Raw genomic sequence first — 11,975 nt, 5'->3', positions numbered from 1 at the left:
ATTCCAAAGTTTTCAAACTTTACCGTTTCACGACTTATTGTTAACTTGGTAATTCAACTTCAAACTAAAATTCTATTAAAGTCAAGACATTTCAAATTGAGGAACAAATAATAATTCATTACGATTCTTGGAAATTTCATTTGCAAGAAAATCGTTAAAATTTAAATGGTTTCTTCTTGAAAAATTGTTAATGCTTTTGAACTTAAACTTTAACAATATACACGCATTGTGTGTATATTGCAGACCCTAACAGCACACATGTTCAAAGGATGTTTATAAGAGATCCATAAAATGTTATGAATATGACAATATTATGATATGACAATGTTATGATATGACAGTAACTTTGTTTATCGTTTATCATTAAAATCATTTTAGCAGTAAAATATGATATTTTTATATATATTTTTATTTAAAATTACATTATAATAGTTACTCTTTACTATACGTGTTAGTAATATTTATATACATTAAAAATGTTTCAATTTTGTAATAATATATAACTCAAAATATACAAAAGTCATATATATTATAAACTTTATTGAAAGAAGGATAAAAAAATTATAGTGATGTTTCAAAAGAGAGATAGAAGGAGAATAAACATTAATATCCAAGAGTCGCAATTTTAATTTATTCCAGTACTCGAGTTATGTTTGCATTAATATATTTTTGTTGCCTCATAAAACTCGTTCGTTTTATTTACATACTTTCTTGCATTTTGTCTTTTTTTCTCCTGTTTTTGAGAGAGAATATAAATGAAAATTTGTTTCGCTTTTAAAGCGGAGAATAATAAAAAAAAAAATTATGCAACCAGTGAAACAAACGTCTCGAGTGCATTCACATTCCAAAGTTAAATGTCAGACACGGTAAAATCAAAATACCTGACATATCGATTGTAACGTCATGTCGTGCGATCACATGTGCGCATAGCATATATACATATAAGAATGTTAACTTATTCTGCAATGATGGGCTTTATTTGCGGTAAGGGGGGGGGGGGGACTTCGGCATGACTCGGAACACCAATCACGAATACGTAACCAAACCGAATTTACCCGAAAGGAATTGCATTCCGAATCTCCGACGAGATGTTATTATCTGGTCCAAAGAAACTGGAATCTGGAATTTGATATTTGTGACAAATAAAAAAACTTCTTAACTACTATGCTGTAATGCGTTACATGTTTCTGACGGTCTGACGTCGATCTTGTAATCCGTTGCGCAAGTCGCGTCATGTAAGTAAATAGCATAGCAATGTAAGGTTAAATGAGGTTAAGTGACATGTGTCATTGATCCGATTGGTTCGATAAAATGAGATGGCTAACACAAATAATCTCGAATTGTAGCATGAAACAAGTAGTCAGCCTGCGCAAACATCATCGCGGGATGTGACATTGGTTTTCGCATTATTTATAGAAAATAATTTCTTTAGGTTAGGTTAGATAGATTTAGATTTTACGTAGAGAGTAATTTTAATATATATATATATATATATACACACACACAAACTTCTACGAATTATGCATAAAAGATGTATGAATCGTATAAAAAGTGGAAGGAAATATGACACGTTGGACACAACAATCGGCGCGAGATCTACTTAAATTTAACATTGACATTTCTGTCTCGACATGAACCATCCGGGCATTGTGTGTTTCCGTCATTGCCCGGGAAAGAATGTATTTTGCCGACGCGTTCCGGTGACATGCCCGGTTTGCTCGTCGCGAATACAAGATTTCATCGTAGATCCGTTTCGTGTACCGTATCCGTTCTCGAACGCCGCTCATAATCCGACCAGTATCGTGATTCGACCTTCACGTGGTAGCTTCCTCGATGACTACAATGTGACAGCTGACGACTTGCACGTCGGGATAGTCGATTCCGACGGGAGCGTCGTCGAATTCGATAAAGACGGACTGATAGCGAACGACGTTGACAGGTGGACCGATTGCGTCGCCTTTCAAGTTGTACCGGTTGCCTGGACCGTTCGATGGAACGAAACGCTGTCATTCATGTCAAAAGATCACAGATGGAAATCCGTCAACTACGACGGTATCAATATGAATTGCTTCGACTTCGTTTTGGAATTTCTCAATAATCTAGGATACGCGAGTCTCAAATTTGCGAGCAAGGAAGATTTATGCGAGCGATTGATCCTATCAAAAATTCAAAATGCAATTAGATATAATTCGTTATACAGAGCCCTGAAGCATCAGGAGTATTTGTTATCGGATCATCAGTGATGTACAATATATTTTTTTCTGTTATTTCTCAATATAAATAATATAAATATAAATAAAATGCTATTTGTAATTAATGTAATAAATATTTGCTTTGTATATCTGTGTTCTTGTTGACCCTCTGTTACATATATTTTATTGAAAAAATAACAGAAATTTCTTAAAAAATGCAATATCAAGTTTGTTAGCTGGAAGCAATGTAATTTTTGTTGAAAATACATCTCTATATTATATATATCGTACAATGTAAATTATTCATCTTTATCTGATTTGGAATAACTTGTAATTTTTATAAATGATAAAATACTAAAAATTAAATATTAAATGATAATATTATGAGAAACATTAAATAATGAATATTGCATGCATGAAATAAATACATTTCAAGGCATAATAATATGTTATTAATTTACAAATAAAGATTTAATCATTTCCATCTAGTGTTATGTGAGATAATTGTAATAAATTGTTTCAAATCATACTACATGGAAATTTAAGTGATTTGCTATGTATATTAATAACATATTTTGTTAACATATATATATATATATATATATATAACAAAAATTTAATTCTTTAGTATGTTCCTATTTGAAAAGAGTACATTTCAAACATATTATACAAACATTCAGACACACATACAGTATATAGTTCTTGTAGCATTTCATCATGGAAAGCATATCTAAAATCAGAGTTATGTAATAGAGGGTTAAACAAATAGTATATCTTGATATTTTATTTGATTTTTTTTCTAAAATATAAGGTTTACATATTTTTGCAGAAATTAGAATACAAATAGCAGGAGCATAATAGCGAAACAAAATGATTTCTACAAAAATTACAACATCTTTGTTCAATGCATGTTCCAAACAAAAGCGATTACGATTATTGAAAAGACTAATCACAAGTGATAGCGAGAAGAAATTTGACGTAATCGTAGTTGGCGGCGGTCATGCTGGGACTGAAGCATCTGCTGCTGCTGTCAGAATGGGTGCAAAGACACTGTTAGTTACTCAGAAAAAAAGTACTATAGGTATGTATGCTTAAAATTATTCAGCAGTGATTATTAAATTTTTGAATAAATTGATATTCAAACATTGCACTAAAATGATATGATTCTCTTTTATATTATAAAAGTATGTTTCAGTTTTTTCAAAATGTTTTTCTAAACTATAGAAATACAAAAAGTTGAAAAGCTTATGTAACGTTACACTATAGTTTTAAGATCAGAAGATATGACATTACATAGAAACAATTTGTTTTTAAATTCTCTACATTAGGAAATTGTATTATAAGACAGAAAAATGGATATCAATAATTTTTATATATTAATATTAAAATAATTAGGATAAACTGAGAATATATTTTTGTTAACTTTTTCCTGTCTTTAGTCTTTCTATCTTTGAGTATACTCAATATATTTGAATTCAATTATATTTATAGGAGAAATGTCGTGTAATCCATCTTTTGGCGGAATCGGAAAAGGCCATTTGATGAGAGAGGTGGATGCTTTAGATGGAGTATGTTGTCGAATATGTGATATTTCGGGGATACACTATAAAGTTCTGAACAAATGCAAAGGACCAGCAGTATGGGGTCTCAGGGCTCAAATCGACAGAGTGTTATACAAGAAACATCTGCAAGCAGAACTTTTCAATATGCCTAGTTTACACATCTATGAATCTTCTGTGGAAGATTTGATTTTAGCAAATAATCCTCTGTCCTGCTGTGGAGTAATTCTAAGTATGTTTCAAGGTTTATAATATAATAGAAAGAAAGTATATAAGAAATAAAGTTTAATCTATTGCATATAGTATGCAGGAATAAAATTTAATTTAACTTTAAATTTAATTAAAATAATTTTATTTTATTGTCTTAATTCAACATTGAGCTTAATATATCACATACTCACTTATCAATCTATTTTTCTAAAAGTATTAAATATTTATATATATATATATATATATATATATATATATATATATATATATATATATATACATATATATATATATATATATTTATTTATTTATTTATTTATTTATTTATTATTAGTATTAGTATTAATATTTTATTACTAAGAAGTATTATATTATTTCATAGGAGATGGAACAAAAGTATTTGGTGATGCAGTAGTTATAACTACAGGGACTTTCTTAAAAGGTCAAATAAATATTGGATTGGAGAAGAGACCTGCAGGTAGATTGAATGACGAGCCCAGTATTGGATTGGCAAACACACTTGACAGGCTTGGATTTCAGATAGGAAGATTGAAAACTGGTAAGAATGTCCAATTCACACAATATATCTTTTCTATTTATTGACACAACAATTCAATAAATATATTTGTTATTTTATGTTCTAATTTATATGTATTTTAATTTATACAATCATATGTGAATTAAAGTTACTATAATATTACAACTTTTAATTATAATGATGATATATTAATTAGGTTATACATATTATTAGGGACACCGCCAAGGTTGGAAAAAGATAGCATTGACTTCACCAAGTGTACAAAATGTCTGCCAGATGATTCTCCAATACCGTTTTCATTTATGAACGATAATGTGTGGTTACCGCCCAAAGAGCAAGTACTAACATACCTGACATATACGAATGAGGGTGTTGCAAAGATTATAAAGGACAATTTGCATTGTAACTTACACGTCACGGAAGAGATATCTGGTCCACGATATTGTCCGAGTATAGAAAGTAAGATTCTGCGATTCCAAACGCCTAGACATCAAATTTGGCTAGAACCAGAAGGTCTAGACTCGCCGTTAATTTATCCGAGTGGATTGTCATGCACTCTGCCAGAAGAGAAACAAGTAGAACTCGTTAATTGTATTCCAGGGTTAGAAAATGCTCGTCTAGGTATTATATTTCCTCTTAAATTAAAGTTTATCTTAAATGTTGAGTAATTTGAAGACTATTTAGAAATTCATTACATTTGAGTATTCATGAATAAATTTCATTTTGACGATTTCTTTGAGATTTTGAAAAAGATTCAAAACAGAGTTTAGCGTCTATTTATCATATTCGTCGTTTTTCTTAATTAATTTTTACATTATACTTTAAGTAATTATTGTTATATATTTATGCAAATATTATTATATACTTATATAAGCTATTTGCATTTGCGCTTACAGCGAAACCTGGTTACGGTGTCGAATATGACTATGTAGATCCTAGAGAATTAAACTCCCAGTTGGAGACCAAAAAGATTTCGAGTCTATTCTTTGCTGGACAAATAAACGGCACTACCGGTTATGAAGAGGCTGCCGCACAAGGTATCGTCGCAGGTGTTAACGCAGCTGCTAAGGTGATTGGCATATTAACCAGAAAAAGCTTTTCCATGTAGAGAAAAAATTTGGCTTAGATTATCATATTTTTAAATTTCAATTATGAATTTTTAAAAAATTGGATTTATTGCGAGAGAAATAATTTACAATTTTTTTTATTTCTATAAAAGATTGTCGTGTTTTATTACTTCACGATATTGCCAATTAAGAAGTTCTAATATGTAAATACGTTTTAAAAAAAAAAAAAAAAAAAAAACGTTTACTTCTGAACCAAATCTTATTCACATGTATATCTAGGTACTTAGGAAATCACCTCTTCTGATAAGCCGAACCGAGGGTTATATTGGTGTTCTCATAGACGATCTAACGACAGAGGGTACTACAGAACCGTACAGAATGTTCACCAGCAGATCAGAGTTTCGAGTGAGTCTACGTCCTGATAACGCTGACCAAAGATTGACAGAGAAGGGCTATGCAGTGGGCTGTGTTTCCCAAGAGAGATTCGATAAGATGAGAACAACTGCTTGTAAAATACAGGAAACTATACAAATTCTTAAGAACGAAGTGCGATCGAACAGCAAGTGGCGACGATTGTTAAAGATGAGGAGCACTAAGGCCGGTGGAAGTAAGTCGGCCTTTGAGATGCTTTCAGTGACGGGCGAAGAGAAAGTTACATTTGAGCAATTAGCGAACTACTTGCCGAATTTATTAGGCCACTTGGATAGAGATCCCATTTTGGCGAAAAGAATAGAGGTTTGTGAATTTATTATGATAATAAATATTATACCTTGTGAAGAAAAGAATGTTGTAATTTTAAAAATGTGTTTTTTTAAATAAAGCTAGTTTTAGAAATTAGTAAAATGTAATTAAATAAAACAAGTATATTTTTGTTGATACTAACAGTGTGACTCAACTTTCAGATAGAAGCAAAATATACTTATGTCGTTGCGGATCAGCAGGATCAAGTGGAAGATATCAGAAGGAATGAGCAAATGACTATACCCAGTGATATTAATTATAATAGGTAAAAGATATGGCGCTTAAACATTATTTTATTGCTCGAATATTAAATTTTACATGTTTAAAAAAAGTATGTTGACGAATTTGCTTTATTTTTGTTACAGTCCTGAATTAAATCTATCCACCGAAGATCGAGAAAAACTCACAAAGTACCTCCCAAGCACAGTAAGCTTCTTATTATTGCTAGCTTTTCTGTAAATTCAACTTTCTTATTTTTTTTTTTTTTTTTTTACTATCACATTTACATTTTTACTTAAAGAATACTATATCTAGTTTGTACACTTACTTTCTCAAGTAGTCGCTTATCATCTTTTCAATAATTATCTGCATCTGTTTAATAATTCATTATATCTATATTAACAAGATTTATCTTGCAGATTGCAGCAGCTAATAAAATCTCAGGTGTGACACCTTCAGCTATATTAAGACTACTTTATTACATTAAATATCACTCCAACAAAGTTGCCGCAAAAGTATAGCAATTATTATAATTAATAAAAAATAAACTATAATGATTTATTGTTTATTGCATACTAATATTCTAAGCAGTATAAAATTATTAATGTAAGTATTATGTTAACATCGCATTTTTGTATCTAGTTTCTACACAATAGAAATTATGAAGAAAGATCGTTAAAAAATTATTTCGCAAAAATTCGCAGGTTTGTCTTCGCAACGATAACTTTGATCGAATTTCTTAGAGATTTAACAAGAACAAAGATCAGATTAACAATCTTTATCACATTGATTCTTATATGACTATTGTGTTTAAATGTTCAAAGTATACAAAATGTTCGTTCAATAAAGAAAAAAAAATATTATTGAGCATATGGTCCATTTCACGTGTAATATCAGATTGCCATGTACGACTATTTGTACTTAAGTTACAAGTTGTTTACAAATTAGTATTACATACTTACAAAATTTTAATGTGATAAATTTGCATAATTCATAATTATAAAAATGATATATATTACATATATTATAAAAATATTAACTACATTAATTGATTAATATATTTCTTTTTAAAGTATCAAAATATTTTGAGATCTGTAAGAAATCTAACAAAATTAATTAGCAAAATTTTATATATATATATATATATATATATATATATATATTATTCTAATGATTTAAACTATAATTTTCCCCTTCTTTTTTATTTAAGCAGATTGACTTTGGTACAGTACTTTTCATGGGAATCTGTTTGGATTTTCTGTTAACTTCTGGATCAAACTTTTATGTCTGTCTATTAAAGTATCCTCTTTTTTCTCTTTTGCATACAAAGTAGCTGTTGATGTTCCAGAAGAAGTTCTGCTCTGTGAACTATTTGGAGTGGGCTTTTCCTCATCTTTATTAATGAGTCATTGAGACCTGTAAAAACCGGAAGGCTGTGGCTGTTTGGTCAATTGTTGGTCTCTTTGATTCTTTAACTCCTTTATATTTTGCATAAGGTTTGTAATAGAATCCTGTATTCCTTCCAATGATTGCAGAAAATTGTCTAGTGAATCTTTGAAATCATTTTTTACGATATCATTGTTTGTTTCTTGCTCTTCTTCGAAAAATATATTGCCAGTCTTCAGGTCAATACCACCACGGAATGAATGTTGGCTAGCTTTTACTAAAGAGTAAAAAAAACAGAATTTATCACAGATTCTAGAGAGGAATTAATTTGAGATCCATATGCATTCTCATTGTCTTCAATGTTATTGATTTTCAGATCGCTCAAAACTGTTGACATGGTGTTGAGATGTGTATTTATCAGAGGTTCTACAGAGAATTCATTTTGTGATCCGTGTGCATTCTTATTGTCTTCAATGCTACTGATCTTCGGATCGGTCGAAACTGTTGAAGTGGCGTCGACTTTTTTATGTCAGCCAATTTTCCAAAACATCAACGTTAAACTCCTTTATCCCAACTGCAAGAAGCACCTGATGTATGGTAAGACTTATTTCATTCTTAGTCAAGGGTATAACATTGTTTGCGTCTTTATTGAATAGCAAAACTCCCATGTAACGCATAATTAATCAATAGAAATCTCGGGTAAAATCTAGCGTATTCATTTTAAATATTTTATCAACAAAAAAACTTTCAAACAACTCTCTTGCAACGCTTGCTCGTAACTCGTAACGAATCTCTTTCCAAGTTTAAACAAGAATTCATCATTCGTCACATGTAGCGTAGTCACTATTATAGTGACTAGTGCATCGTAGCACGTGTTCGCGTTTACGCATGCGTAGGAATGTCAAAATTATGCGTTCAAAATTTTATTGACCAATCAGAACAAAAGGATCAGAGATTTCTTTGGGTAGGATTTTTGAACGCACATTGGAATAAGTAGAGGGGTGAGGGGATCTTTTTCTAACAAAGTGGGAAAGCTGACTTCCGTTGGCGGTTGGTTTCCGACCGGTGTCCCATTTTCTCAAAGTAATTCAATGTGAAAGTACGTTGTTGGTTTCTCTTGCGTGAGACGAAAAGAAGAACCCAAGATGGTAAGAAATTTTTGATTTCTTTACGTCTTATTTGGAATATCTGCGATTTTTCCTTCCACTGATTTCATCGCGGATTATTCGTGATCTTTGTGATATTCATTCGTCATGGAAATTAATTCGCCGACCGCGTTCCCGACCACGTGTTTCGTATTCTAACTATAATGTACAATATTTTCAAATATATGTAGGAATATTCATTTTTTTTTACATGTGCTCTTTATTACTTTTATGTTCAGAATAACGGGAAGAATTAATTTATATAAACTAAATTATTTATTTTATTATTTGTATACTAAAAGGCTAAAAGGATAAATACTCGATCTATTTAATTCTTTCTTTAATGTCTCTGATCTATATATATGAGATGGAAAATAATGCTAGAAATTCAGAAAAAATGCAATGTGTGTAGGAAGTCCAAAAACTTTATTTAACAGAGCATACTAACTATTAATAAGCTTATGTTAAATGAAAAATATTGGACTTCCCACATATATGTATTTTTTCCTGAACCTCTAGCAAATGATTATTTTCTACACTGTATAGTAAAAGTCTTGTTTAAATGAATAATTATTGGACTATGTTACTTATTTAATAGTGATTGTAACAATTTTCTGACATAAATTATTACTATTGATTCATATAATACAATACATTGAGCAACTGCAAAATTATTAAAACATTCTTTGTTTTTTAGGTCATTATTTGTAGAGTACTTTGGAGGATCTCTAATCTTGACTTAATAAACATCAGCAAAATGAATATTGAGTTACCTGGACTTGCACTCACATGAGACTTATCATGATTTGAATGAAATTGGTTTTTGAATAGATGCTCTTCATGAAAATTGAGACGAGTTCTAATTCATGTAGAAATAAAACTTTACAGGAATATTTGCAGGTTTGTAGATATTTGGATGAACAATTAGGCTGATATTACATTCATACAATAAAACATTTATTGGATATAGCACGTGACTATCGAATAGAGAACTGCTAAAGATTTCTTTAAGAATTTTCTATCTGATAGCTAATCGATACATTCAAATGTTTTGTCATATGAATGTAATATCAGTTTTTATGCTCCATAATTTTTTAAAATGTTTATATAAGTTTATTTTCTGTACTTATATTTTGTAATTATATTTATATTATTTATTATGATGTTATTAATGGTCCGTGTTTCTGAATGACAGTGATTATTTTAACCATTGCTGATTAATTATAAATTTTGATTTTGATAAAATTTTTTAGATGTATGATTTATTAAAAAAGAAATAATATATGTGTGATTGCAGGGAAAGAGTGGTAACATATAAGATGAAGAAATGAAATCTGTTCATCAACAACTAATTTAATCTTTAATGCTGTGAAAAAGGATAATTTATTAATTGCATCTCAACATATATAAATTGGTTTTTCAATAGATACTCTTCATGAAATTTGAGATGAGTTCTAATTCATGAAGAAATAAAACTCGCTTCCCAAAATGATAAACACTCTTTACAGGAACCTTACAGGTTTGTAGACACTTGGATGGATAATTAGGGTGATATTACATTCATACAATAAAACATTTATTAGATGTAGCAATTGGCTATCAAATAGAGAATTGCTAAAAATTTCTTCAAGAATTTTCTATTTGATAGTTAATCGATACGAACAACAAACGTTTTGTCATATGAATGTAATATCGTTTTATGTTACATAATTTTTTAAAATGTTTATATAAGTTTATTTTCTGTACTTATATTTTGTAATTATATTTATATTATTTATTATGATGTTATTAATGGTCCGTGTTTCTGAATGACAGTGATTATTTTAACCATTGCTGATAAATTATAAATTCTGATTTTGTTACAATTTTTTAGACATATGATTTTTTAAAAAAGAAATAATATATGATTGCAGGAAAAGAGTGGTAACATATAAGATGAAGAAATGAAATCTGTTCATGTCAACAACCAATTTAATCTTTAATACTGTGAAAAAGGACAATTTATTAATTGCATCTTGACATATATAAATTGGTTTTTCAATAGATGCTCTTCATGAAATTTGAGACGAGTTTTAATTCATGAAGAAATAAAACTCACTTCCCAAAATGATAAATGCTCTTTACAGGTTTGTAGATACTTGGCTGAATCATTAGGCTGATATTACATTCACAATAAAACATATTTTGAATATAGCAATTGACTGTCAAATGGAGAATTGCTAGAGTCTGTCTCAAGAATTTTCTATCTGATAATCGATACGTCCAACAAAAGTTTTGTCATATAAATGCAATATCAGACTTATGCTACATAATTTTTTAAAATAATGTTTATATATAAGTTTATTTTTTGTAATTATATTATTATGATGTTATTAATGGTCCGTGTTTCTGAATGACAGTGATTATTTTAACCATTGCTGATTAATTATAAATTCTGATTTTGTTACAAATTTTTTAGACATGATATTTTTAAAAAATATATATGATTGCAGGAAAAGAGTGGTATAACATATAAGATGAAGAAATGAAATCTGGTCATCGACAACCAATTTAACCTTTACTGCTGTGAAAAAGGACAATTTATTAATTGTATCTCGACATATATAAATTTATTTCCATAAATATAAATCTATATAGACATTTTTTGAAACCTCGTAAAAAAAATTTGATCAGTGATTGCACAAACATGTCGGTGCTACAATTTTTCTTTTGTAAATGTATAATAAAAATAAAATTTAATTTTGAAAGAAATTAGAGATGTTATAATTTTAATCAGTGGTATGCTATTATTTAAAAACTAAACGGAATAAAAGTATATAATTTTTTTTTCTATATTACAGATTATTTATTTTATATGTGTAATGTACAGAGAAATGAACCAATAAATTATTTAACTGATATAAAAAATACTACAATAT

At 29.3% G+C, this 11,975-nt stretch overlaps 2 protein-coding genes and 1 long non-coding RNA gene across 4 annotated transcripts; all 3 read left to right on the top strand.

The window, feature by feature from the left end:
• The first annotated feature begins 1,032 nt into the window (after positions 1-1,032).
• Positions 1,033-7,463, top strand: LOC140664950 (protein MTO1 homolog, mitochondrial). 2 transcript variants are annotated; one of them, XM_072890594.1, is made up of 10 exons: positions 1,033-1,235; positions 3,022-3,273; positions 3,684-3,983; positions 4,344-4,520; positions 4,713-5,120; positions 5,396-5,568; positions 5,846-6,301; positions 6,469-6,572; positions 6,673-6,733; positions 6,946-7,463. In XM_072890594.1, exons 2-10 carry the CDS (start codon positions 3,063-3,065, stop codon positions 7,045-7,047), a joined length of 1,992 nt encoding a protein of 663 aa, XP_072746695.1. In that variant the 5' UTR covers positions 1,033-1,235; positions 3,022-3,062; the 3' UTR covers positions 7,048-7,463. The 2 variants fall into 2 exon arrangements, with proteins under 2 accessions (XP_072746695.1, XP_072746696.1); XM_072890595.1 differs by lacking the exon at positions 1,033-1,235 and adding an exon at positions 2,116-2,244.
• Positions 1,632-2,243, top strand: LOC140664496 (MKRN2 opposite strand protein-like). Its single transcript, XM_072889638.1, has one exon. The coding sequence runs from the start codon at positions 1,632-1,634 to the stop codon at positions 2,241-2,243; it is 612 nt and encodes a 203-aa protein (XP_072745739.1).
• A 1,481-nt stretch (positions 7,464-8,944) lies between the features above and the next one.
• On the top strand, positions 8,945-11,771 carry LOC140664940 (uncharacterized). The gene is made up of 5 exons (XR_012046520.1): positions 8,945-9,060; positions 9,755-9,957; positions 10,355-10,576; positions 10,971-11,183; positions 11,550-11,771. It is a non-coding gene; the product is annotated as an uncharacterized lncRNA (long non-coding RNA).
• The last annotated feature ends 204 nt before the right edge of the window (positions 11,772-11,975 follow it).

Source organism: Anoplolepis gracilipes, chromosome 4 (assembly GCF_047496725.1).
Source record: "Anoplolepis gracilipes chromosome 4, ASM4749672v1, whole genome shotgun sequence".
Taxonomy (NCBI): domain Eukaryota; kingdom Metazoa; phylum Arthropoda; class Insecta; order Hymenoptera; family Formicidae; genus Anoplolepis; species Anoplolepis gracilipes.
The sequence above is the reverse complement of the archived record's forward strand: the minus strand, read 5'-3'. Positions and strand labels throughout refer to the sequence as shown.